Source organism: Hyperolius riggenbachi, chromosome 1 (assembly GCF_040937935.1).
Source record: "Hyperolius riggenbachi isolate aHypRig1 chromosome 1, aHypRig1.pri, whole genome shotgun sequence".
NCBI classification, from domain to species: Eukaryota; Metazoa; Chordata; class Amphibia; order Anura; family Hyperoliidae; genus Hyperolius; species Hyperolius riggenbachi.
The window spans coordinates 2,247,640-2,271,413 of NC_090646.1; the positions used below are offsets into that span (position 1 = coordinate 2,247,640).

At 56.8% G+C, this 23,774-nt stretch overlaps 1 protein-coding gene across 3 annotated transcripts in view; it reads right to left on the minus strand.

The window, feature by feature from the left end:
* Nucleotides 1-23,774, minus strand: part of M1AP (meiosis 1 associated protein) — a 155,136-nt gene that overhangs the window by 17,969 nt on the left and 113,393 nt on the right. For all 3 annotated transcript variants that reach the window (XM_068273625.1, XM_068273623.1, XM_068273629.1), the window contains one exon: nt 21,764-21,922. In XM_068273625.1, the coding sequence (XP_068129726.1) occupies nt 21,764-21,922 (159 nt within the window). The remainder of the gene's footprint in view (nt 1-21,763; nt 21,923-23,774) is intronic.

The window sequence follows — 23,774 nt, forward strand, 5'->3', positions numbered from 1 at the left end:
CGTATTTGCTGCAGTGTAGCAGGAAGTGGCCTCATCCTCTAAGATCTCCTGGTCACATTGTCTGCACAGTCTCTCCTCCCGGGGCTTCCATGTCTGTCTGTGCCGCCCTGTCTCTACCTCCAGTCTGTGGGCGGAGTCTCTGGAAGTGGGCGGTCCTCACAGGTGCGTATTTGCTGCAGTGTAGCAGGAAGTGGCCTCATCCTCCAAGATCTCCTGGTCACATTGTCTGCACAGTCTCTCCTCCCGGGGCTTCCATGTCTGTCTGTGCCGCCCTGTCTCTACCTCCAGTCTGTGGGCGGATTCTCTGGAAGTGGGCGGTCCTCACAGGTGCGTATTTGCTGCAGTGTAGCAGGAAGTGGCCTCATCCTCCAAGATCTCCTGGTCACATTGTCTGCACAGTCTCTCCTCCCGGGGCTTCCATGTCTGTCTGTGCCGCCCTGTCTCTACCTCCAGTCTGTGGGCGGAGTCTCTGGAAGTGGGCGGTCCTCACAGGTGTGTATTTGCTGCAGTGTAGCAGGAAGTGGCCTCATCCTCCAAGATCTCCTGGTCACATTGTCTGCACAGTCTCTCCTCCCGGGGCTTCCATGTCTGTCTGTGCCGCCCTGTCTCTACCTCCAGGCTGTGGGCGGAGTCTCTGGAAGTGGGCGGTCCTCACAGATGCGTATTTGCTGCAGTGTAGCAGTAAGTGGCCTCATCCTCCAAGACCCCCTGGTCACATTGCCTGCACAGTCTCTCCTCCCGGGGCTTCCATGTCTGTCTGTGCCGCCCTGTCTCTACCTCCAGGCTGTGGGCGGAGAGTCTCTGGAAGTGGGCGGTCCTCAGCGGTGTATATTTGCTGCAGTGTAGCAGGAAGTGGGCCTCATCCTCCACATTGCCTGCACAGTCTCTCCTCCCGGGGCTTCCATGTCTGTCTGTGCCGCCCTGTCTCTACCTCCAGGCTGTGGGCGGAGAGTCTCTGGAAGTGGGCGGTCCTCAGCGGTGTATATTTGCTGCAGTGTAGCAGGAAGTGGGCCTCATCCTCCACATGGCCTGCACAGTTTCTCCTCCCGGGGCTTCCATGTCTGTCTGTGCCGCCCTGTCTCTACCTCCAGGCTGTGGGCGCTCAGACGGTACAGGCTCAAGGCCTCTCTGTCTTTGTCGTGGTGTAGCCTCTCCAGATATGGAGCCATTGTGTACTCCCTCTGTAGTGATTGGTAGACAGCGAGTTTCTTGGAATTCTTTATGTCACTTCTCCATTCCTCTATGTATCGTTCCTTGCAGCTTTCTATAGTCCGTTTTATTTGGGCTTTTGTCAGCCTGTGTTGGTGGCCATGGCTGGGCTGGCTGCTGATGCTTTGCTTGAGAGCACGTGGTATGGCCTCGCCCCCCTGGCTCAGTGAGGCTTTATGGTGGTAAGTGCTGGGGCTGCTGCTCTGTATATGCGCCCAGTATGAGAGTGCCCTCTGCTGGATAGTCAGCCATAGTGGTATGGCCTCGCCCCCCTGGCTCAGTGAGGCTTTATGGTGGTAAGTGCTGGGGCTGCTGCTCTGTATATGCACCCAGTATGAGAGCGCCCTCTGCTGGATAGTCAGCCATAGTGGTATGGCCTCGCCCCCCTGGCTCAGTAAAGCTTTATGGTGGTAAGTGCCGGGGCTGCTGCTCTGTATATGCACCCAGTATGAGAGCGCCCTCTGCTGGATAGGCAGCCATAGTGGTATGGCCTCGCCCCCCTGGCTCAGTGAGGATTTATGGAGGTAAGTGCCGGGGCGGCTCTATATATGCGCCCAGTATGAGAGCGCCCTCTGCTGGATAGTCATCCATAGTGGTATGGCCTCGCCCTCCTGGCTCAGTGAGGCTTTATGGTGGTAAGTTCTGGGGCTGCTGCTCTGTATATGTGCCCAGTATGAGAGCACCCTCTGCTGAATAGTCAGCCATAGTGGTATGGCCTCGCCCCCCTGGCTCAGTGAGGCTTCATGGTGGTAAGTTTCGGGGCTGCTGCTCTGTATGTGCACCCAGGATGGGAGCGCCCTCTGCTGGATAGTCAGCCATAGTGGTATGGCCTCGTCCCCCTGGCTCAGTGAGGCTTTATGGTGGTAAGTTCTGGGGCTGCTGCTCTGTATATGCGCCCAGTATGAGAGCGCCCTCTGCTGGATAGTCATCCATAGTGGTATGGCCTCACCCCCCTGGCTCAGTGAGGCTTTATGGTGGTAAGTGCCAGGCTGCTGCTCTGTATGTGCACCCAGTATGAGAGTGCCCTCTGCTGGATAGTCAGCCATAGTGGTATGGCCTCGCCCCCCTGGCTCAGTGAGGCTTTATGGTGGTAAGTGCTGGGGCTGCTGCTCTGTATATGTGCCCAGTATGAGAGCGCCCTCTGCTGGATAGTCAGCCATAGTGGTATGGCCTCGCCCCCCTGGCTCAGTGAGGCTTTATGGTGGTAAGTGCTGGGGCTGCTGCTCTGTATATGCACCCAGTATGAGAGCGCCCTCTGCTGGATAGTCAGCCATAGTGGTATGGCCTCGCCCCCCTGGCTCAGTAAAGCTTTATGGTGGTAAGTGCCGGGGCTGCTGCTCTGTATATGCACCCAGTATGAGAGCGCCCTCTGCTGGATAGGCAGCCATAGTGGTATGGCCTCGCCCCCCTGGCTCAGTGAGGCTTTATGGAGGTAAGTGCCGGGGCGGCTCTATATATGCGCCCAGTATGAGAGCGCCCTCTGCTGGATAGTCATCCATAGTGGTATGGCCTCGCCCCCCTGGCTCAGTGAGGCTTTATGGTGGTAAGTGCTGGGGTTGCTGCTCTGTATGTGCACCCAGTATGAGAGCGCCCTCTGCTGGATAGTCAGCCATAGTGGTATGGCCTCGCGCCCCTGGCTCAGTGAGGCTTTATGGTGGTAAGTGCTGGGGCTGCTGCTCTGTGTATGCACCCAGTATGAGAGTGCCCCCTGCTGGATAGGCAGCCATAGTGGTATGGCCTCGCCCCCCTGGCTCAGTGAGGCTTTATGGTGGTAAGTGCTGGGGCTGCTGCTCTGTATATGTGCCCAGTATGAGAGCGCCCTCTACTGGATAATCAGCCATAGTGGTATGGCCTCGCCCCCTGGCTCAGTGAGGCTTTATGGTGGTAAGTGCTGGGGCTGCTGCTCTGTGTATGCGCCCAGTATGAGAGCGCCCTCTGCTGGATAGTCAGCCATAGTGGTATGGCCTCGCCCCCCCTGGCTCAGTGAGGGTTTATGGTGGTAAGTGCTGGGGCTGCTGCTCTGTGTATGCGCCCAGTATGAGAGTGCCCTCTGCTGGATAGTAAGCCATAGTGGTATGGCCTCGCCCCCCTGGCTCAGTGAGGCTTTATGGTGGTAAGTGCTGGGGTTGCTGCTCTGTATATGCGCCCAGTATGAGAGCGCCCTCTGCTGGATAGTCAGCCATAGTGGTATGGCCTCGCCCCCTTGGCATAGTGAGGCTTTATGGTGGTAAGTGCTGGGGCTGCTGCTCTGTATATGCGCCCAGTATGAGAGCGCCCTCTGCTGGATAGTCAGCCATAGTGGTATGGCCTCGCCCCCCTGGCTCAGTGAGGCTTTATGGTGGTAAGTGCTGGGGCTGCTGCTCTGTATATGCGCCCAGTATGAGAGCGCCCTCTGCTGGATAGTCAGCCAAAGTGGTATGGCCTCGCCCCCCTGGCTCAGTGAGGCTTTATGGTGGTAAGTGCCGGGGCTGCTGCTCTGTATATGCGCCCAGTATGAGAGCGCCCTCTGCTGGATAGTCAGCCATAGTGGTATGGCCTCGCCCCCTGGCTCAGTGAGGCTTTATGGTGGTAAGTGCTGGGGCTGCTGCTCTGTATATGCGCCCAGTATGAGCGCGCCCTCTGCTGGATAGTCAGCCATACTGGTATGGCCTCGCCCCCTGGCTCAGTGAGGCTTTATGGTGGTAAGTGCTGGGGCTGCTGCTCTGTATGTGTGCGCAGTATGAGAGCGCCCTCTGCTGGATAGTCAGCCATAGTTGTATGGCCTCGCCACCCTGGCTGAGTGAGGCTTTATGGTGGTAAGTGCCGGGGCTGCTGCTCTGTATGTGCACCCAGGATGAGAGCGCCCGCTGCTGGATAGTCAGCCATAGTGGTATGGCCTCGCCCCCCTGGCTCAGTGAGGCTTTATGGTGGTAAGTGCTGGGGCTGCTGCTCTGTATATGCACCCAGTTTGAGAGCGCCCTCTGCTGGATAGTCAGCCATAGTGGTATGGCCTCGCCCCCCTGGCTCAGCAAGGCTTTATGGTGGTAAGTGCCGGGGCTGCTCTGTATATGTGCCCAGTATGAGAGCACCCTCTGCTGGATAGTCAGCCATAGTGGTATGGCCTCGCCCCCCTGGCTCAGTGAGGCTTTATGGTGGTAAGTGCTGGGGCTGCTGCTCTGTATATGCGCCCAGTATGAGAGCGCCCTCTGCTGGATAGTCAGCCATAGTGGTATGGCCTCGCCCCCCTGGCTCAGTGAGGCTTTATGGTGGTAAGTGCCGGGGCTGCTGCTCTGTATATGCACCCAGTATGAGAGCGCCCTCTGCTGGATAGTCAGCCATAGTGGTATGGCCTCGCCCCCCTGGCTCAGTGAGGCTTTATGGTGGTAAGTGCTGGGGCTGCTGCTCTGTATGTGTGCCCAGTATGAGAGTGCCCTCTGCTGGATAGTCAGCCATAGTGGTATGGCCTCTCCCCCCTGGCTCAGTGAGGCTTTATGGAGGTAAGTGCCGGGGCGGCTCTATATATGCGCCCAGTATGAGAGCGCCCTCTGCTGGATAGTCATCCATAGTGGTATGGCCTCGCCCCCCTGGCTCAGTGAGGCTTTATGGTGGTAAGTGCTGGGGCTGCTGCTCTGTATATGCGCCCAGTATGAGAGCGCCCTCTGCTGGATAGTCAGCCATAGTGGTATGGCCTCGCCCCCCTGGCTCAGTGAGGCTTTATGGTGGTAAGTGCTGGGGCTGCTGCTCTGTATATGCGCTCAGTATGAGAGCGCTCTCTGCTGGATAGTCAGCCAAAGTGGTATGGCCTCGCCCCCCTGGCTCAGTGAGGCTTTATGGTGGTAAGTGCCGGGGCTGCTGCTCTGTATATGCGCCCAGTATGAGAGCGCCCTCTGCTGGATAGTCAGCCATAGTGGTATGGCCTCGCCCCCTGGCTCAGTGAGGCTTTATGGTGGTAAGTGCTGGGGCTGCTGCTCTGTATGTGCACCCAGTATGAGAGCGCCCTCTGCTGGATAGTCAGCCATAGTGGTATGGCCTCGCCCCCTGGCTCAGTGAGGCTTTATGGTGGTAAGTGCCGGGGCTGCTGCTCTGTATATGCGCCCAGTATGAGCGCGCCCTCTGCTGGATAGTCAGCCATAGTGGTATGGCCTCGCCCCCTGGCTCAGTGAGGCTTTATGGTGGTAAGTGCTGGGGCTGCTGCTCTGTATGTGTGCGCAGTATGAGAGCGCCCTCTGCTGGATAGTCAGCCATAGTTGTATGGCCTCGCCACCCTGGCTCAGTGAGGCTTTATGGTGGTAAGTTCCGGGGCTGCTGCTCTGTATGTGCACCCAGGATGAGAGCGCCCGCTGCTGGATAGTCAGCCATAGTGGTATGGCCTCGCCCCCCTGGCTCAGTGAGGCTTTATGGTGGTAAGTGCTGGGGCTGCTGCTCTGTATATGCACCCAGTTTGAGAGCGCCCTCTGCTGGATAGTCAGCCATAGTGGTATGGCCTCGCCCCCCTGGCTCAGCAAGGCTTTATGGTGGTAAGTGCCGGGGCTGCTCTGTATATGTGCCCAGTATGAGAGCACCCTCTGCTGGATAGTCAGCCATAGTGGTATGGCCTCGCCCCCCTGGCTCAGTGAGGCTTTATGGTGGTAAGTGCTGGGGCTGCTGCTCTGTATATGCGCCCAGTATGAGAGCGCCCTCTGCTGGATAGTCAGCCATAGTGGTATGGCCTCGCCCCCCTGGCTCAGTGAGGCTTTATGGTGGTAAGTGCCGGGGCTGCTGCTCTGTATATGCACCCAGTATGAGAGCGCCCTCTGCTGGATAGTCAGCCATAGTGGTATGGCCTCGCCCCCCTGGCTCAGTGAAGCTTTATGGTGGTAAGTGCTGGGGCTGCTGCTCTGTATGTGTGCCCAGTATGAGAGTGCCCTCTGCTGGATAGTCAGCCATAGTGGTATGGCCTCGCCCCCCTGGCTCAGTGAGGCTTTATGGAGGTAAGTGCCGGGGCGGCTCTATATATGCGCCCAGTATGAGAGCGCCCTCTGCTGGATAGTCATCCATAGTGGTATGGCCTCGCCCCCTGGCTCAGTGAGGCTTCATGGTGGTAAGTTTCGGGGCTGCTGCTCTGTATGTGCACCCAGGATGGGAGCGCCCTCTGCTGGATAGTCAGCCATAGTGGTATGGCCTCGTCCCCCGGCTCAGTGAGGCTTTATGGTGGTAAGTGCTGGGGTTGCTGCTCTGTATGTGCACCCAGTATGAGAGCGCCCTCTGCTGGATAGTCAGCCATAGTGGTATGGCCTCATCCCCCTGGCTCAGTGAGGCTTTATGGTGGTAAGTGATGGGGCTGCTGCTCTGTATATACGCCCAGTATGAGAGCGCCCTCTGCTGGATAGTCAGCCATAGTGGTATGGCCTCGTCCCCCTGGCTCAGTGAGGCTTTATGGTGGTAAGTGCTGGGGTTGCTGCTCTGTATGTGCACCCAGTATGAGAGCGCCCTCTGCTGGATAGTCAGCCATAGTGGTATGGCCTCGCCCCCCTGGCTCAGTGAGGCTTTATGGTGGTAAGTGCTGGGGCTGCTGCTCTGTGTATGCACCCAGTATGAGAGTGCCCCCTGCAGGATAGGCAGCCATAGTGGTATGGCCTCGCCCCCCTGGCTCAGTGAGGCTTTATGGTGGTAAGTGCTGGGGCTGCTGCTCTGTATATGTGCCCAGTATGAGAGCGCCCTCTACTGGATAGTCAGCCATAGTGGTATGGCCTCGCCCCCTGGCTCAGTGAGGCTTTATGGTGGTAAGTGCTGGGGCTGCTGCTCTGTGTATGCGCCCAGTATGAGAGCGCCCTCTGCTGGATAGTCAGCCATAGTGGTATGGCCTCGCCCCCCCTGGCTCAGTGAGGCTTTATGGTGGTAAGTGCTGGGGCTGCTGCTCTGTGTATGCGCCCAGTATGAGAGTGCCCTCTGCTGGATAGTAAGCCATAGTGGTATGGCCTCGCCCCCCTGGCTCAGTGAGGCTTTATGGTGGTAAGTGCTGGGGTTGCTGCTCTGTATATGCGCCCAGTATGAGAGCGCCCTCTGCTGGATAGTCAGCCATAGTGGTATGGCCTCGCCCCCTTGGCATAGTGAGGCTTTATGGTGGTAAGTGCTGGGGCTGCTGCTCTGTATATGCGCCCAGTATGAGAGCGCCCTCTGCTGGATAGTCAGCCATAGTGGTATGGCCTCGCCCCCCTGGCTCAGTGAGGCTTTATGGTGGTAAGTGCTGGGGCTGCTGCTCTGTATATGTGCCCAGTATGAGAGCGCCCTCTGCTGGATAGTCAGCCATAGTGGTATGGCCTCGCCACCCTGGCTCAGTGAGGCTTTATGGTGGTAAGTGCTAGGGCTGCTGCTCTGTATATGCGCCCAGTATGAGAGCGCCCTCTGCTGGATAGTCAGCCAAAGTGGTATGGCCTCGCCCCCCTGGCTCAGTGAGGCTTTATGGTGGTAAGTGCCGGGGCTGCTGCTCTGTATATGCGCCCAGTATGAGAGCGCCCTCTGCTGGATAGTCAGCCATAGTGGTATGGCCTCGCCCCCTGGCTCAGTGAGGCTTTATGGTGGTAAGTGCTGGGGCTGCTGCTCTGTATGTGCACCCAGTATGAGAGCGCCCTCTGCTGGATAGTCAGCCATAGTGGTATGGCCTCGCCCCCTGGCTCAGTGAGGCTTTATGGTGGTAAGTGCCGGGGCTGCTGCTCTGTATATGCGCCTAGTATGAGAGCGCCCTCTGCTGGATAGTCAGCCATAGGGGTATGGCCTCGCCCCCTGGCTCAGTGAGGCTTTATGGTGGTAAGTGCTGGGGCTGCTGCTCTGTATGTGTGCGCAGTATGAGAGCGCCCTCTGCTGGATAGTCAGCCATAGTTGTATGGCCTCGCCACCCTGGCTCAGTGAGGCTTTATGGTGGTAAGTGCCGGGGCTGCTGCTCTGTATGTGCACCCAGGATGAGAGCGCCCGCTGCTGGATAGTCAGCCATAGTGGTATGGCCTCGCCCCCCTGGCTCAGTGAGGCTTTATGGTGGTAAGTGCTGGGGCTGCAGCTCTGTATATGCACCCAGTTTGAGAGCGCCCTCTGCTGGATAGTCAGCCATAGTGGTATGGCCTTGCCCCCCTGGCTCAGCAAGGCTTTATGGTGGTAAGTGCCGGGGCTGCTCTGTATATGTGCCCAGTATGAGAGCGCCCTCTGCTGGATAGTCAGCCATAGTGGTATGGCCTCGCCCCCCTGGCTCAGTGAGGCTTTATGGTGGTAAGTGCTGGGGCTGCTGCTCTGTATATGCGCCCAGTATGAGAGCGCCCTCTGCTGGATAGTCAGCCATAGTGGTATGGCCTCGCCCCCCTGGCTCAGTGAGGCTTTATGGTGGTAAGTGCCGGGGCTGCTGCTCTGTATATGCGCCCAGTATGAGAGCGCCCTCTGCTGGATAGTCAGCCATAGTGGTATGGCCTCACCCCCCTGGCTCAGCAAGGCTTTATGGTGGTAAGTGCCGGGGCTGCTCTGTATATGTGCCCAGTATGAGAGCGCCCTCTGCTGGATAGTCAGCCATAGTGGTATGGCCTCGCCCCCTGGCTCAGTGAGGCTTTATGGTGGTAAGTGCTGGGGCTGCTGCTCTGTATATGTGCCCAGTATGAGAGCGCCCTCTGCTGGATAGTCAGCCATAGTGGTATGGCCTCGCCCCCCTGGCTCAGTGAGGCTTTATGGTGGTAAGTGCTGAAGCTGCTGCTCTGTATATGCACCCAGTATGAGAGTGCCCCCTGCTGGATAGGCAGCCATAGTGGTATGGCCTCGCCCCCCTGGCTCAGTGAGGCTTTATGGTGGTAAGTGCTGGGGCTGCTGCTCTGTATATGTGCCTAGTATGAGAGCGCCCTCTACTGGATAGTCAGCCATAGTGGTATGGCCTCGCCCCCCGGCTCAGTGAGGCTTTATGGTGGTAAGTGCTGGGGCTGCTGCTCTGCATGTGCACCCAGTATGAGAGTGCCCCCTGCTGGATAGTCAGCCATAGTGGTATGGCCTCGCCCCCTGGCTCAGTGAGGCTTTATGGTGGTAAGTGCTGGGGTTGCTGCTCTGTATGTGCACCCAGGATGAGAGCGCCCTCTGCTGGATAGTCAGCCATAGTGGTATGGCCTCGCCCCCTGGCTCAGTGAGGCTTTATGGTGGTAAGTGCTGGGGCTGCTGCTCTGTATATGCGCCCAGTATGAGAGCGCCCTCTGCTGGATAGTCAGCCATAGTGGTATGGCCTCGCCCCCCTGGCTCAGTGAGGCTTTATGGTGGTAAGTGCTGGGGCTGCTGCTCTGTATGTGTGCCCAGTATGAGAGCACCCTCTGCTGGATAGTCAGCCATAGTGGTATGGCCTCGCCCCCCCTGGCTCAGTGAGGCTTTATGGTGGTAAGTGCTGGGGCTGCTGCTCTGTATATGCGCCCGGTATGAGAGCGCCCTCTGCTAGATAGTCAGCCATAGTGGTATGGCCTCGCCCCCCTGGCTCAGTGAGGCTTTATGGTGGTAAGTGCCGGGGCTGCTCTGTATATGCGCCCAGTATGAGAGCGCCCTCTGCTGGATAGGCAGCCAAAGTGGTATGGCCTCGCCCCCCTGGCTCAGTGAAGCTTTATGGTGGTAAGTGCCGGGGCTGCTGCTCTGTATATGCACCCATTATGAGTTGCCCTCTGCTGGATAGTCAGCCATAGTGGTATGGCCTCACCCCCCTGGCTCAGTGAGGCTTTATGGTGGTAAGTGCTGGGGCTGCTGCTCTGTATATGCACCCAGTATGAGTTGCCCTCTGCTGGATAGTCAGCCATAGTGGTATGGCCTCGCCACCCTGGCTCAGTGAGGCTTTATGGTGGTAAGTGCCGGGGCTGCTGCTCTGTATGTGCGCCCAGTATGAGAGCGCCCTCTGCTGGATAGGCAGCCATAGTGGTATGGCCTCGCCCCCCTGGCTCAGTGAGGCTTTATGGTGGTAAGTGCCGGGGCTGCTGCTCTGTATATGCACCCAGTATGAGAGCGCCCTCTGCTGGATAGGCAGCCATAGTGGTATGGCCTCGCCCCCCCTGGCTCAGTGAGGCTTTATGGTGGTAAGTGCTGGGGCTGCTGCTCTGTATATGCGCCCAGTATGAGAGCGCCCTCTGCTGGATAGGCAGCCATAGTGGTATGGCCTCGCCCCCCTGGCTCAGTGAGGCTTTATGGTGGTAAGTGCCGGGGCTGCTCTGTATATGCGCCCAGTATGAGAGCGCCCTCTGCTAGATAGTCAGCCATAGTGGTATGGCCTCGCCCCCCTGGCTCAGTGAGGCTTTATGGTGGTAAGTGCCGGGGCTGCTCTGTATATGCGCCCAGTATGAGAGCGCCCTCTGCTGGATAGGCAGCCATAGTGGTATGGCCTCGCCCTCCTGGCTTAGTGATGCTTTATGGTGGTAAGTGCCGGGGCTGCTGCTCTGTATATGCACCCAGTATGAGTTGCCCTCTGCTGGATAGTCAGCCATAGTGGTATGGCCTCGCCCCCCTGGCTCAGTGAGGCTTTATGGTGGTAAGTGCTGTGGCTGCTGCTCTGTATATGTGCCCAGTATGAGAGCGCCCTCTGCTGGATAGTCAGCCATAGTGGTATGGCCTCACCCCCCTGGCTCAGTGAGGCTTTATGGTGGTAAGTGCTGGGGCTGCTGCTCTGTATGTGTGCCCAGTATGAGAGCGCCCTCTGCTGGATAGTCAGCCATAGTGGTATGGCCTCGCCCCCCTGGCTCAGTGAGGCTTTATGGTGGTAAGTTCTGGGGCTGCTGCTCTGTATATGTGCCCAGTATGAGAGCGCCCTCTGCTGAATAGTCAGCCATAGTGGTATGGCCTCGCCCCCTGGCTCAGTGAGGCTTTATGGTGGTAAGTGCTGGGGCTGCTGCTCTGTATATGTGCACCCAGTATGAGAGTGCCCTCTGCTGGATAGTCAGCCATAGTGGTATGGCCTCGCCCCCCTGGCTCAGTGAGGCTTTATGGTGGTAAGTGCTGGGGCTGCTGCTCTGTATATGTGCACCCAGTATGAGAGTGCCCTCTGCTGGATAGTCAGCCATAGTGGTATGGCCTCGCCCTTCTGGCTCAGTGAGGCTTTATGGTGGTAAGTGTCGGGGCTGCTGCTCTGTATATGCGCCCAGTATGAGAGCGCCCTCTGCTGGATAGTCAGCCATAGTGGTATTGCCTCGCCCCCCTGGCTCAGTGAGGCTTTATGGTGGTAAGTGTCGGGGCTGCTGCTCTGTATATGAGCCCAGTATGAGAGCGCCCTCTGCTGGATAGTCAGCCATAGTGGTATGGCCTCGCCCCCCTGGCTCAGTGAGGCTTTATGGTGGTAAGTGCTGAAGCTGCTGCTCTGTATATGCACCCAGTATGAGAGTGCCCCCTGCTGGATAGGCAGCCATAGTGGTATGGCCACGCCCCCCCTGGCTCAGTGAGGCTTTATGGTGGTAAGTGCTGGGGCTGCTGCTCTGTATATGTGCCTAGTATGAGAGCGCCCTCTAATGGATAGTCAGCCATAGTGGTATGGCCTCGCCCCCCGGCTCAGTGAGGCTTTATGGTGGTAAGTGCTGGGGCTGCTGCTCTGCATGTGCACCCAGTATGAGAGTGCCCCCTGCTGGATAGTCAGCTATAGTGGTATGGCCTCGCCCCCTGGCTCAGTGAGGCTTTATGGTGGCAAGTGCTGGGGTTGCTGCTCTGTATGTGCACCCAGTATGAGAGCGCCCTCTGCTGGATAGTCAGCCATAGTGGTATGGCCTCGCCCCCTGGCTCAGTGAGGCTTTATGGTGGTAAGTGCTGGGGCTGCTGCTCTGTATGTGCACCCAGTATGAGAGCGCCCTCTGCTGGATAGTCAGCCATAGTGGTATGGCCTCGCCCCCTGGCTCAGTGAGGCTTTATGGTGGTAAGTGCCGGGGCTGCTGCTCTGTATATGCGCCTAGTATGAGAGCGCCCTCTGCTGGATAGTCAGCCATAGGGGTATGGCCTCGCCCCCTGGCTCAGTGAGGCTTTATGGTGGTAAGTGCTGGGGCTGCTGCTCTGTATGTGTGCGCAGTATGAGAGCGCCCTCTGCTGGATAGTCAGCCATAGTTGTATGGCCTCGCCACCCTGGCTCAGTGAGGCTTTATGGTGGTAAGTGCCGGGGCTGCTGCTCTGTATGTGCACCCAGGATGAGAGCGCCCGCTGCTGGATAGTCAGCCATAGTGGTATGGCCTCGCCCCCCTGGCTCAGTGAGGCTTTATGGTGGTAAGTGCTGGGGCTGCAGCTCTGTATATGCATCCAGTTTGAGAGCGCCCTCTGCTGGATAGTCAGCCATAGTGGTATGGCCTTGCCCCCCTGGCTCAGCAAGGCTTTATGGTGGTAAGTGCCGGGGCTGCTCTGTATATGTGCCCAGTATGAGAGCGCCCTCTGCTGGATAGTCAGCCATAGTGGTATGGCCTCGCCCCCCTGGCTCAGTGAGGCTTTATGGTGGTAAGTGCTGGGGCTGCTGCTCTGTATATGCGCCCAGTATGAGAGCGCCCTCTGCTGGATAGTCAGCCATAGTGGTATGGCCTCGCCCCCCTGGCTCAGTGAGGCTTTATGGTGGTAAGTGCCGGGGCTGCTGCTCTGTATATGCGCCCAGTATGAGAGCGCCCTCTGCTGGATAGTCAGCCATAGTGGTATGGCCTCACCCCCCTGGCTCAGCAAGGCTTTATGGTGGTAAGTGACGGGGCTGCTCTGTATATGTGCCCAGTATGAGAGCGCCCTCTGCTGGATAGTCAGCCATAGTGGTATGGCCTCGCCCCCTGGCTCAGTGAGGCTTTATGGTGGTAAGTGCTGGGGCTGCTGCTCTGTATATGTGCCCAGTATGAGAGCGCCCTCTGCTGGATAGTCAGCCATAGTGGTATGGCCTCGCCCCCCTGGCTCAGTGAGGCTTTATGGTGGTAAGTGCTGAAGCTGCTGCTCTGTATATGCACCCAGTATGAGAGTGCCCCCTGCTGGATAGGCAGCCATAGTGGTATGGCCTCGCCCCCCTGGCTCAGTGAGGCTTTATGGTGGTAAGTGCTGGGGCTGCTGCTCTGTATATGTGCCTAGTATGAGAGCGCCCTCTACTGGATAGTCAGCCATAGTGGTATGGCCTCGCCCCCCGGCTCAGTGAGGCTTTATGGTGGTAAGTGCTGGGGCTGCTGCTCTGCATGTGCACCCAGTATGAGAGTGCCCCCTGCTGGATAGTCAGCCATAGTGGTATGGCCTCGCCCCCTGGCTCAGTGAGGCTTTATGGTGGTAAGTGCTGGGGTTGCTGCTCTGTATGTGCACCCAGGATGAGAGCGCCCTCTGCTGGATAGTCAGCCATAGTGGTATGGCCTCGCCCCCTGGCTCAGTGAGGCTTTATGGTGGTAAGTGCTGGGGCTGCTGCTCTGTATATGCGCCCAGTATGAGAGCGCCCTCTGCTGGATAGTCAGCCATAGTGGTATGGCCTCGCCCCCCTGGCTCAGTGAGGCTTTATGGTGGTAAGTGCTGGGGCTGCTGCTCTGTATGTGTGCCCAGTATGAGAGCACCCTCTGCTGGATAGTCAGCCATAGTGGTATGGCCTCGCCCCCCCTGGCTCAGTGAGGCTTTATGGTGGTAAGTGCTGGGGCTGCTGCTCTGTATATGCGCCCGGTATGAGAGCGCCCTCTGCTAGATAGTCAGCCATAGTGGTATGGCCTCGCCCCCCTGGCTCAGTGAGGCTTTATGGTGGTAAGTGCCGGGGCTGCTCTGTATATGCGCCCAGTATGAGAGCGCCCTCTGCTGGATAGGCAGCCAAAGTGGTATGGCCTCGCCCCCCTGGCTCAGTGAAGCTTTATGGTGGTAAGTGCCAGGGCTGCTGCTCTGTATATGCACCCATTATGAGTTGCCCTCTGCTGGATAGTCAGCCATAGTGGTATGGCCTCACCCCCCTGGCTCAGTGAGGCTTTATGGTGGTAAGTGCTGGGGCTGCTGCTCTGTATATGCACCCAGTATGAGTTGCCCTCTGCTGGATAGTCAGCCATAGTGGTATGGCCTCGCCACCCTGGCTCAGTGAGGCTTTATGGTGGTAAGTGCCGGGGCTGCTGCTCTGTATGTGCGCCCAGTATGAGAGCGCCCTCTGCTGGATAGGCAGCCATAGTGGTATGGCCTCGCCCCCCTGGCTCAGTGAGGCTTTATGGTGGTAAGTGCCGGGGCTGCTGCTCTGTATATGCACCCAGTATGAGAGCGCCCTCTGCTGGATAGGCAGCCATAGTGGTATGGCCTCGCCCCCCCTGGCTCAGTGAGGCTTTATGGTGGTAAGTGCTGGGGCTGCTGCTCTGTATATGCGCCCAGTATGAGAGCGCCCTCTGCTGGATAGGCAGCCATAGTGGTATGGCCTCGCCCCCCTGGCTCAGTGAGGCTTTATGGTGGTAAGTGCCGGGGCTGCTCTGTATATGCGCCCAGTATGAGAGCGCCCTCTGCTAGATAGTCAGCCATAGTGGTATGGCCTCGCCCCCCTGGCTCAGTGAGGCTTTATGGTGGTAAGTGCCGGGGCTGCTCTGTATATGCGCCCAGTATGAGAGCGCCCTCTGCTGGATAGGCAGCCATAGTGGTATGGCCTCGCCCTCCTGGCTTAGTGATGCTTTATGGTGGTAAGTGCCGGGGCTGCTGCTCTGTATATGCACCCAGTATGAGTTGCCCTCTGCTGGATAGTCAGCCATAGTGGTATGGCCTCGCCCCCCTGGCTCAGTGAGGCTTTATGGTGGTAAGTGCTGTGGCTGCTGCTCTGTATATGTGCCCAGTATGAGAGCGCCCTCTGCTGGATAGTCAGCCATAGTGGTATGGCCTCACCCCCCTGGCTCAGTGAGGCTTTATGGTGGTAAGTGCTGGGGCTGCTGCTCTGTATGTGTGCCCAGTATGAGAGCGCCCTCTGCTGGATAGTCAGCCATAGTGGTATGGCCTCGCCCCCCTGGCTCAGTGAGGCTTTATGGTGGTAAGTTCTGGGGCTGCTGCTCTGTATATGTGCCCAGTATGAGAGCGCCCTCTGCTGAATAGTCAGCCATAGTGGTATGGCCTCGCCCCCTGGCTCAGTGAGGCTTTATGGTGGTAAGTGCTGGGGCTGCTGCTCTGTATATGTGCACCCAGTATGAGAGTGCCCTCTGCTGGATAGTCAGCCATAGTGGTATGGCCTCGCCCCCCTGGCTCAGTGAGGCTTTATGGTGGTAAGTGCTGGGGCTGCTGCTCTGTATATGTGCACCCAGTATGAGAGTGCCCTCTGCTGGATAGTCAGCCATAGTGGTATGGCCTCGCCCCCTGGCTCAGTGAGGCTTTATGGTGGTAAGTGCTGGGGCTGCTGCTCTGTATATGTGCCTAGTATGAGAGCGCCCTCTACTGGATAGTCAGCCATAGTGGTATGGCCTCGCCCCCCGGCTCAGTGAGGCTTTATGGTGGTAAGTGCTGGGGCTGCTGCTCTGCATGTGCACCCAGTATGAGAGTGCCCCCTGCTGGATAGTCAGCTATAGTGGTATGGCCTCGCCCCCTGGCTCAGTGAGGCTTTATGGTGGCAAGTGCTGGGGTTGCTGCTCTGTATGTGCACCCAGGATGAGAGCGCCCTCTGCTGGATAGTCAGCCATAGTGGTATGGCCTCGCCCCCTGGCTCAGTGAGGCTTTATGGTGGTAAGTGCTGGGGCTGCTGCTCTGTATATGCGCCCAGTATGAGAGCGCCCTCTGCTGGATAGTCAGCCATAGTGGTATGGCCTCGCCCCCCTGGCTCAGTGAGGCTTTATGGTGGTAAGTGCTGGGGCTGCTGCTCTGTATGTGTGCCCAGTATGAGAGCGCCCTCTGCTGAATAGTCAGCCATAGTGGTATGGCCTCGCCCCCCCTGGCTCAGTGAGGCTTTATGGTGGTAAGTGCTGGGGCTGCTGCTCTGTATATGCGCCCAGTATGAGAGCGCCCTCTGCTAGATAGTCAGCCATAGTGGTATGGCCTCGCCCCCCTGGCTCAGTGAAGCTTTATGGTGGTAAGTGCCGGGGCTGCTGCTCTGTATATGCACCCATTATGAGTTGCCCTCTGCTGGATAGTCAGCCATAGTGGTATGGCCTCACCCCCCTGGCTCAGTGAGGCTTTATGGTGGTAAGTGCTGGGGCTGCTGCTCTGTATATGCACCCAGTATGAGTTGCCCTCTGCTGGATAGTCAGCCATAGTGGTATGGCCTCGCCACCCTGGCTCAGTGAGGCTTTATGGTGGTAAGTGCCGGGGCTGCTGCTCTGTATATGCACCCAGTATGAGAGCGCCCTCTGCTGGATAGGCAGCCATAGTGGTATGGCCTCGCCCCCCCTGGCTCAGTGAGGCTTTATGGTGGTAAGTGCTGGGGCTGCTGCTCTGTATATGCGCCCAGTATGAGAGCGCCCTCTGCTGGATAGGCAGCCATAGTGGTATGGCCTCGCCCCCCTAGCTCAGTGAGGCTTTATGGTGGTAAGTGCCGGGGCTGCTCTGTATATGCGCCCAGTATGAGAGCGCCCTCTGCTAGATAGTCAGCCATAGTGGTATGGCCTCGCCCCCCTGGCTCAGTGAGGCTTTATGGTGGTAAGTGCCGGGGCTGCTCTGTATATGCGCCCAGTATGAGAGCGCCCTCTGCTGGATAGGCAGCCATAGTGGTATGGCCTCGCCCCCCTGGCTTAGTGAGGCTTTATGGTGGTAAGTGCCGGGGCTGCTGCTCTGTATATGCACCCAGTATGAGTTGCCCTCTGCTGGATAGTCAGCCATAGTGGTATGGCCTCGCCCCCCTGGCTCAGTGAGGCTTTATGGTGGTAAGTGCTGTGGCTGCTGCTCTGTATATGTGCCCAGTATGAGAGCGCCCTCTGCTGGATAGTCAGCCATAGTGGTATGGCCTCACCCCCCTGGCTCAGTGAGGCTTTATGGTGGTAAGTGCTGGGGCTGCTGCTCTGTATGTGTGCCCAGTATGAGAGCGCCCTCTGCTGGATAGTCAGCCACAGTGGTATGGCCTCGCCCCCCTGGCTCAGTGAGGCTTTATGGTGGTAAGTTCTGGGGCTGCTGCTCTGTATATGTGCCCAGTATGAGAGCGCCCTCTGCTGAATAGTCAGCCATAGTGGTATGGCCTCGCCCCCTGGCTCAGTGAGGCTTTATGGTGGTAAGTGCTGGGGCTGCTGCTCTGTATATGTGCACCCAGTATGAGAGTGCCCTCTGCTGGATAGTCAGCCATAGTGGTATGGCCTCGCCCCCCTGGCTCAGTGAGGCTTTATGGTGGTAAGTGCTGGGGCTGCTGCTCTGTATATGTGCACCCAGTATGATAGTGCCCTCTGCTGGATAGTCAGCCATAGTGGTATGGCCTCGCCCCTCTGGCTCAGTGAGGCTTTATGGTGGTAAGTGTCGGGGCTGCTGCTCTGTATATGCGCCCAGTATGAGAGCGCCCTCTGCTGGATAGTCAGCCATAGTGGTATGGCCTCGCCCCCCTGGCTCAGTGAGGCTTTATGGTGGTAAGTGTCGGGGCTGCTGCTCTGTATATGCGCCCAGTATGAGAGCGCCCTCTGCTGGATAGTCAGCCATAGTGGTATGGCCTCGCCCCCCTGGCTCAGCAAGGCTTTATGGTGGTAAGTGCTGGGGCTGCTGCTCTGTATATGTGCCCAGTATGAGAGTGCCCTCTGCTGGATAGTCAGCCATAGTGGTATGGCCTCGCCCCCCTGGCTCAGTGAGGCTTTATGGTGGTAAGTGCTGGGGCTGCTGCTCTGTATGTGTGCCCAGTATGAGAGCGCCCTCTGCTGGATAGTCAGCCACAGTGGTATGGCCTCGCCCCCCTGGCTCAGTGAGGCTTTATGGTGGTAAGTTCTGGGGCTGCTGCTCTGTATATGTGCCCAGTATGAGAGCGCCCTCTGCTGAATAGTCAGCCATAGTGGTATGGCCTCGCCCCCTGGCTCAGTGAGGCTTTATGGTGGTAAGTGCTGAGGCTGCTGCTCTGTATATGTGCACCCAGTATGAGAGTGCCCTCTGCTGGATAGTCAGCCATAGTGGTATGGCCTCGCCCCCCTGGCTCAGTGAGGCTTTATGGTGGTAAGTGCTGGGGCTGCTGCTCTGTATATGTGCACCCAGTATGATAGTGCCCTCTGCTGGATAGTCAGCCATAGTGGTATGGCCTCGCCCCTCTGGCTCAGTGAGGCTTTATGGTGGTAAGTGTCGGGGCTGCTGCTCTGTATATGCGCCCAGTATGAGAGCGCCCTCTGCTGGATAGTCAGCCATAGTGGTATGGCCTCGCCCCCCTGGCTCAGTGAGGCTTTATGGTGGTAAGTGTCGGGGCTGCTGCTCTGTATATGCGCCCAGTATGAGAGCGCCCTCTGCTGGATAGTCAGCCATAGTGGTATGGCCTCGCCCCCCTGGCTCAGCAAGGCTTTATGGTGGTAAGTGCTGGGGCTGCCGCTCTGTATATGTGCCCAGTATGAGAGTGCCCTCTGCTGGATAGTCAGCCATAGTGGTATGGCCTCGCCCCCCTGGCTCAGTGAGGCTTTATGGTGGTAACTGTCGGGGCTGCTGCTCTGTATATGCGCCCAGTATGAGAGCGCCCTCTGCTGGATAGTCAGCCATAGTGGTATGGCCTCGCCCCCCTGGCTCAGTGAGGCTTTATGGTGGTAAGTGCCAGGCTGCTGCTCTGTATGTGCACCCAGGATGAGAGCGCCCTCTGCTGGATAGTCAGCCATAGTGGTATGGCCTCGCCCCCCTGGCTCAGTGAGGCTTTATGGTGGTAAGTGCTGGGGCTGCTGCTCTGTATATGTGCCCAGTATGAGAGCGCCCTCTGCTGGATAGTCAGCCATAGTGGTATGGCCTCACCCCCCTGGCTCAGTGAGGCTTTATGGTGGTAAGTGCTGGGGCTGCTGCTCTGTATATGTGCCCAGTATGAGAGCGCCCTCTGCTGGATAGTCAGCCATAGTGGTATGGCCTCACCCCCCTGGCTCAGTGAGGCTTTATGGTGGTAAGTGCTGGGGCTGCTGCTCTGTATATGCACCCAGTATGAGAGCGCCCTCTGCTGGATAGTCAGCCATAGTGGTATGGCCTCGCCCCCCTGGCTCAGTGAGGCTTTATGGTGGTAAGTGCTGGAGCTGCTGCTCTGTATATGCGCCCAGTATGAGAGCGCCCTCTGCTGGATAGTCAGCCATAGTGGTATGGCCTCGGCTCCCTGGCTCAGTGAGGCTTTATGGTGGTAAGTGCCGGGGCTGCTGCTCTGTATGTGCGCCCAGTATGAGAGCGCCCTCTGCTGGATAGTCAGCCATAGTGGTATGGCCTCGCCCCCCTGGCTCAGCAAGGCTTTATGGTGGTAAGTGCTGGGGCTGCTGCTCTGTATATGTGCCCAGTATGAGAGCGCCCTCTGCTGGATAGTCAGCCATAGTGGTATGGCCTCGCCCCCCTGGCTCAGTGAGGCTTTATGGTGGTAAGTGCTGGGGCTGCTGATCTGTATGTGCACCCAGGATGGGAGCGCCCTCTGCTGGATAGTCAGCCATAGTGGTATGGCCTCGCTCCCCTGGCTCAGTGAGGCTTTATGGTGGTAAGTGCCGGGGCTGCTCTGTATGTGTGCCCAGTATGAGAGCGCCCTCTGCTGGATAGTCAGCCATAGTGGTATGGCCTCGCCCCCCTGGCTCAGTGAGGCTTTATGGTGGTAAGTGTTGGGGCTGCTGCTCTGTACATGCGCCCAGTATGAGAGCGCCCTCTGCTGGATAGTCAGCCATAGTGGTATGGCCTCGCCCCCCTGGCTCAGTGAGGCTTTATGGTGGTAAGTGCTGGGGCTGCTGCTCTGTATATACGCCCAGTATGAGAGCGCCCTCTGCTGGATAGTCAGCCATAGTGGTATGGCCTCGCCCCCCCCCCCCCCCCCTTCCCTGGCTCAGTGAGGCTTTATGGTGGTAAGTGCTGGGGTTGCTGCTCTGTATATGCGCCCAGTATGAGAGCGCCCTCTGCTGGATAGTCAGCCATAGTAGGAATCTGCCTAGCTCTGCCCGGCAAGCTGAGTTTGAAGTGCTTCGATGGACTTGGAGGAGATACTTGCAGAACTCTAGATGGAAGATTTCTGTTGGGCTGGAGTCCCATTTTGATTGGTCAGGTTAGGTGACCGGGCCCCATACCTCACTGCTATAAAATGTTCTGCAGGCTTTGTCTTTCGGGGCCTGTACTGCTGGTTTAAAGCTTCCTGATTGGTTGATCTCCAGCCCCAGGTAGGTGTAGCTGTTAGTGGACACCAGTGGGGAGCCATTTAATATAAATGAGGAGGTGGGGGTTTTATTTCCATTCTTCTGGAACACCATCACTTTTGTCTTCTTTGGGTTGATGGGCAGTGCCCATGTGGTACAGAAAGTCTCCAATACTGACAGGCTGTCCTGTAGTCCTTTCTCTGTTGGGGAGAGCAGCACAAGGTCATCTGCATACAGCAGGAACTTCACCTCACGGTCATGCAGGAGGAGGCCTGGAGCTGGGGAGGATTCCAGGGCTACAGCCAGTTGGTTAATGTATATGTTAAAGAGCGTTGGGCTCAGACTGCAGCCCTGCCTGACTCCTCGACCCTACTTGAAGAACGCACTTCTCTTCCCATCTACTTTCACACTGCATTGGTTCCCAGTATATGAACTCTTGATGACATCATAGATTCTACCTCCTATTCCACTCTCTAGAGTTTTAGGAAAAGGCCTGGGTGCCACACCGAGTCAAACGCCTTCTTAAAATCAACAAAGCAATCGTGTATTTTGCCACGTGAGCTGTGGACATGGGTCTTGACGAGGCTGTGCAGTGTGTAGATGTGGTCGGTTGTGCGGTGGTTTGGCATGAACCCAGCTTGGCTTTCGACACCTCCAGTGTCCCCCTCTGTGTCACCTCTGTCCCCTGTGCCTCAAGTGTCCCCCTGTGTCACCTCTGTCCCCCCCCCACTATGATTTATGCCCCCTGTACCTCTAGTGTCCCCCTCTGTGTCACCTCTGTCCCCTGTGCCTCAAGTGTCTCCCTGTGTCACCTCCGTCCCCCCCCACCACTGTGATTTATGCCCCCTGTACCTCCAGTGTCCCCCTCTGTGTCCCCTCTGTCCCCTGTGCCAACTCTGTTCCCACCACTGTGACATTCTGTCCCCTGTACCTCCTCTATGCCCCCCGGGCCTCCAATGTCCCCTGCATGTCACCTCTGTTCCCCTGTGCCTTCAGTGTTCCCCTCTGAGTCACCTCTGCTCCTCCCCACTGTGACATTCTGTCCCCAGTACCTCCTCTAAGTCACACCTGTTCAAACTAGCCTAGTGGCTGGATAGAGTACTGGTTAAGGACTCTGACATGGGAGAGCAGGGGTGGAATCCTGGCCAGGGTCAGTACCTATTCAGTAAGGAGTTCAAGGCAAGACTCCCTAACACTGCAGGGTGGCCTCCTGAGCGCGTCCCAGTGGCTGCAGCTCTTGAGGAGAAACGCGCTATACAAATGTTCAGATTATTATTATTATAATTAGATATAGGTATAATGTAAAGCTTGCGGAGCCAATTGATGAAGGGGTGATGTGACAGTGTAGTGTTTGCAGAGCCGGTGGTGGGGGTGAGGTGAAGCTGAGTGTTTACAATGGGATTCCCAGGACTAGAAGGCTTCCACTTCCTTCAGATAATAGTAAACCTTACCTGGCGATTGTGGCCTCTGCCTCCTCGGAATGCCGTGGTCACGTGACGCAGGGGTGCAGCGGCCGGCCGGGCTAGCGTTGTCTGGAGGTGCTGGTACAGGTGGCTGCTAACCTGTAAGGGGTTATATACCGTCTCCACTCTCAGGCTACTGAGCGCCTCCTGGTGACCACAAAGCAAACGGCATGAGCTACAGAGGAGAGCTGTAATATTACTATACTGTGTACTGTGCAGAATGACCTTCCCGAAATCTATCAGCTTTGTTTTATGTTCTGTTAGGATGTCGGCTGTTGTAATTCAGATCATTTTATTGGTGTTGCTTCAGAAATAGAACTACTGCGGGAGATGCTACTGTGTGTGTAGCCAGAGACAAGGTGGAGCTAGGCTTCTCTGTAATCTCCTGTAGCTAAACAGCCTCGCATGAGACAAGGCGGAGCTAGGCTTCTCTGTAATCTCCTGTAGCTAAACAATAGCCTTACATGAGACAAGGCGGAGCTAGGCCTCTCTGTAATCTCCTGTAGCTAAACAATAGCCTCACATGAGACAAGGCGGAGCTAGGCCTCTCTGTAATCTCCTGTAGCTAAACAGCCTCACATGAGACAAGGCGGAGCTAGGCTTCTCTGTAATCTCCTGCAGCTAAACAATAGCCTTACATGAGACAAGGCGGAGCTAGGCCTCTCTGTAATCTCCTGTAGCTAAACAATAGCCTCACATGAGACAAGGCGGAGCTAGGCCTCTCTGTAATCTCCTGTAGCTAAACAGCCTCACATGAAACAAGGCGGAACTAGGCTTCTCTGTAATCTCCTGCAGCTAAACAGCCTCGCATGAGACAAGGCGGAGCTAGGCTTCTCTGTAATCTCCTGTAACTAAACAGCCTCGCATGAGACAAGGCGGAGCTAGGCTTCTCTGTAATCTCCTGCAGCTAAACAATAGCCTTACATGAGACAAGGCGGAGCTAGGCCTCTCTGTAATCTCCTGTAGCTAAACAATAGCCTCACATAAGACAAGGCGGAGCTAAGCCTCTCTGTAATCTCCTGTAGCTAAACAGCCTCGCATGAGACAAGGCGGAGCTAGGCTTCTCTGTAATCTCCTGTAACTAAACAGCCTCGCATGAGACAAGGCGGAGCTAGGCTTCTCTGTAATCTCCTGCAGCTAAACAATAGCCTTACATGAGACAAGGCGGAGCTAGGCCTCTCTGTAATCTCCTGTAGCTAAACAATAGCCTCACATGAGACAAGGCGGAGCTAGGCCTCTCTGTAATCTCCTGTAGCAAAATAATAGCCTCACATGAGACAAGGCGGAGCTAGGCTTCTCTGTAATCTCCTGTAGCTAAACAGCCTCGCATGAGACAAGGCGGAGCTAGGCTTCTCTGTAATCTCCTGTAACTAAACAGCCTCGCATGAGACAAGGCAGAGCTAGGCTTCTCTGTAATCTCCTGCAGCTAAACAATAGCCTTACATGAGACAAGGCGGAGCTAGGCCTCTCTGTAATCTCCTGTAGCTAAACAGCCTCACATGATACAAGGCGGAGCTAGGCTTCTCTGTAATCTCCTGCAGCTAAACAATAGCCTCACATGAGACAAGGCGGAGCTAGGCTTCTCTGTAATCTCCTGCAGCTAAACAATAGCCTCACATGAGACAAGGCGGAGCTAGGCTTCTCTGTAATCTCCTGTAGCTAAACAATAGCCTCACATGAGACAAGGCGAAGCTAGGCCTCTCTGTAATCTCCTGTAGCTAAACAGCCTCACATGATACAAGGCGGAGCTAGGCTTCTCTGTAATCTCCTGTAGCTAAACAATAGCCTCACATGAGACAAGGCGGAGCTAGGCTTCTCTGTAATCTCCTGTAGCTAAACAATAGCCTCACATGAGACAAGGCAGAGCTAGGCTTCTCTGTAATCTCCTGTACCTAAACAATAGCCTCACATGAGACAAGGCGGAGCTAGGCTTCTCTGTAATCTCCTGTAGCTAAACAATAGGCTCACATGAGACAAGGTGGAGCTAGGCTTCTCTGTA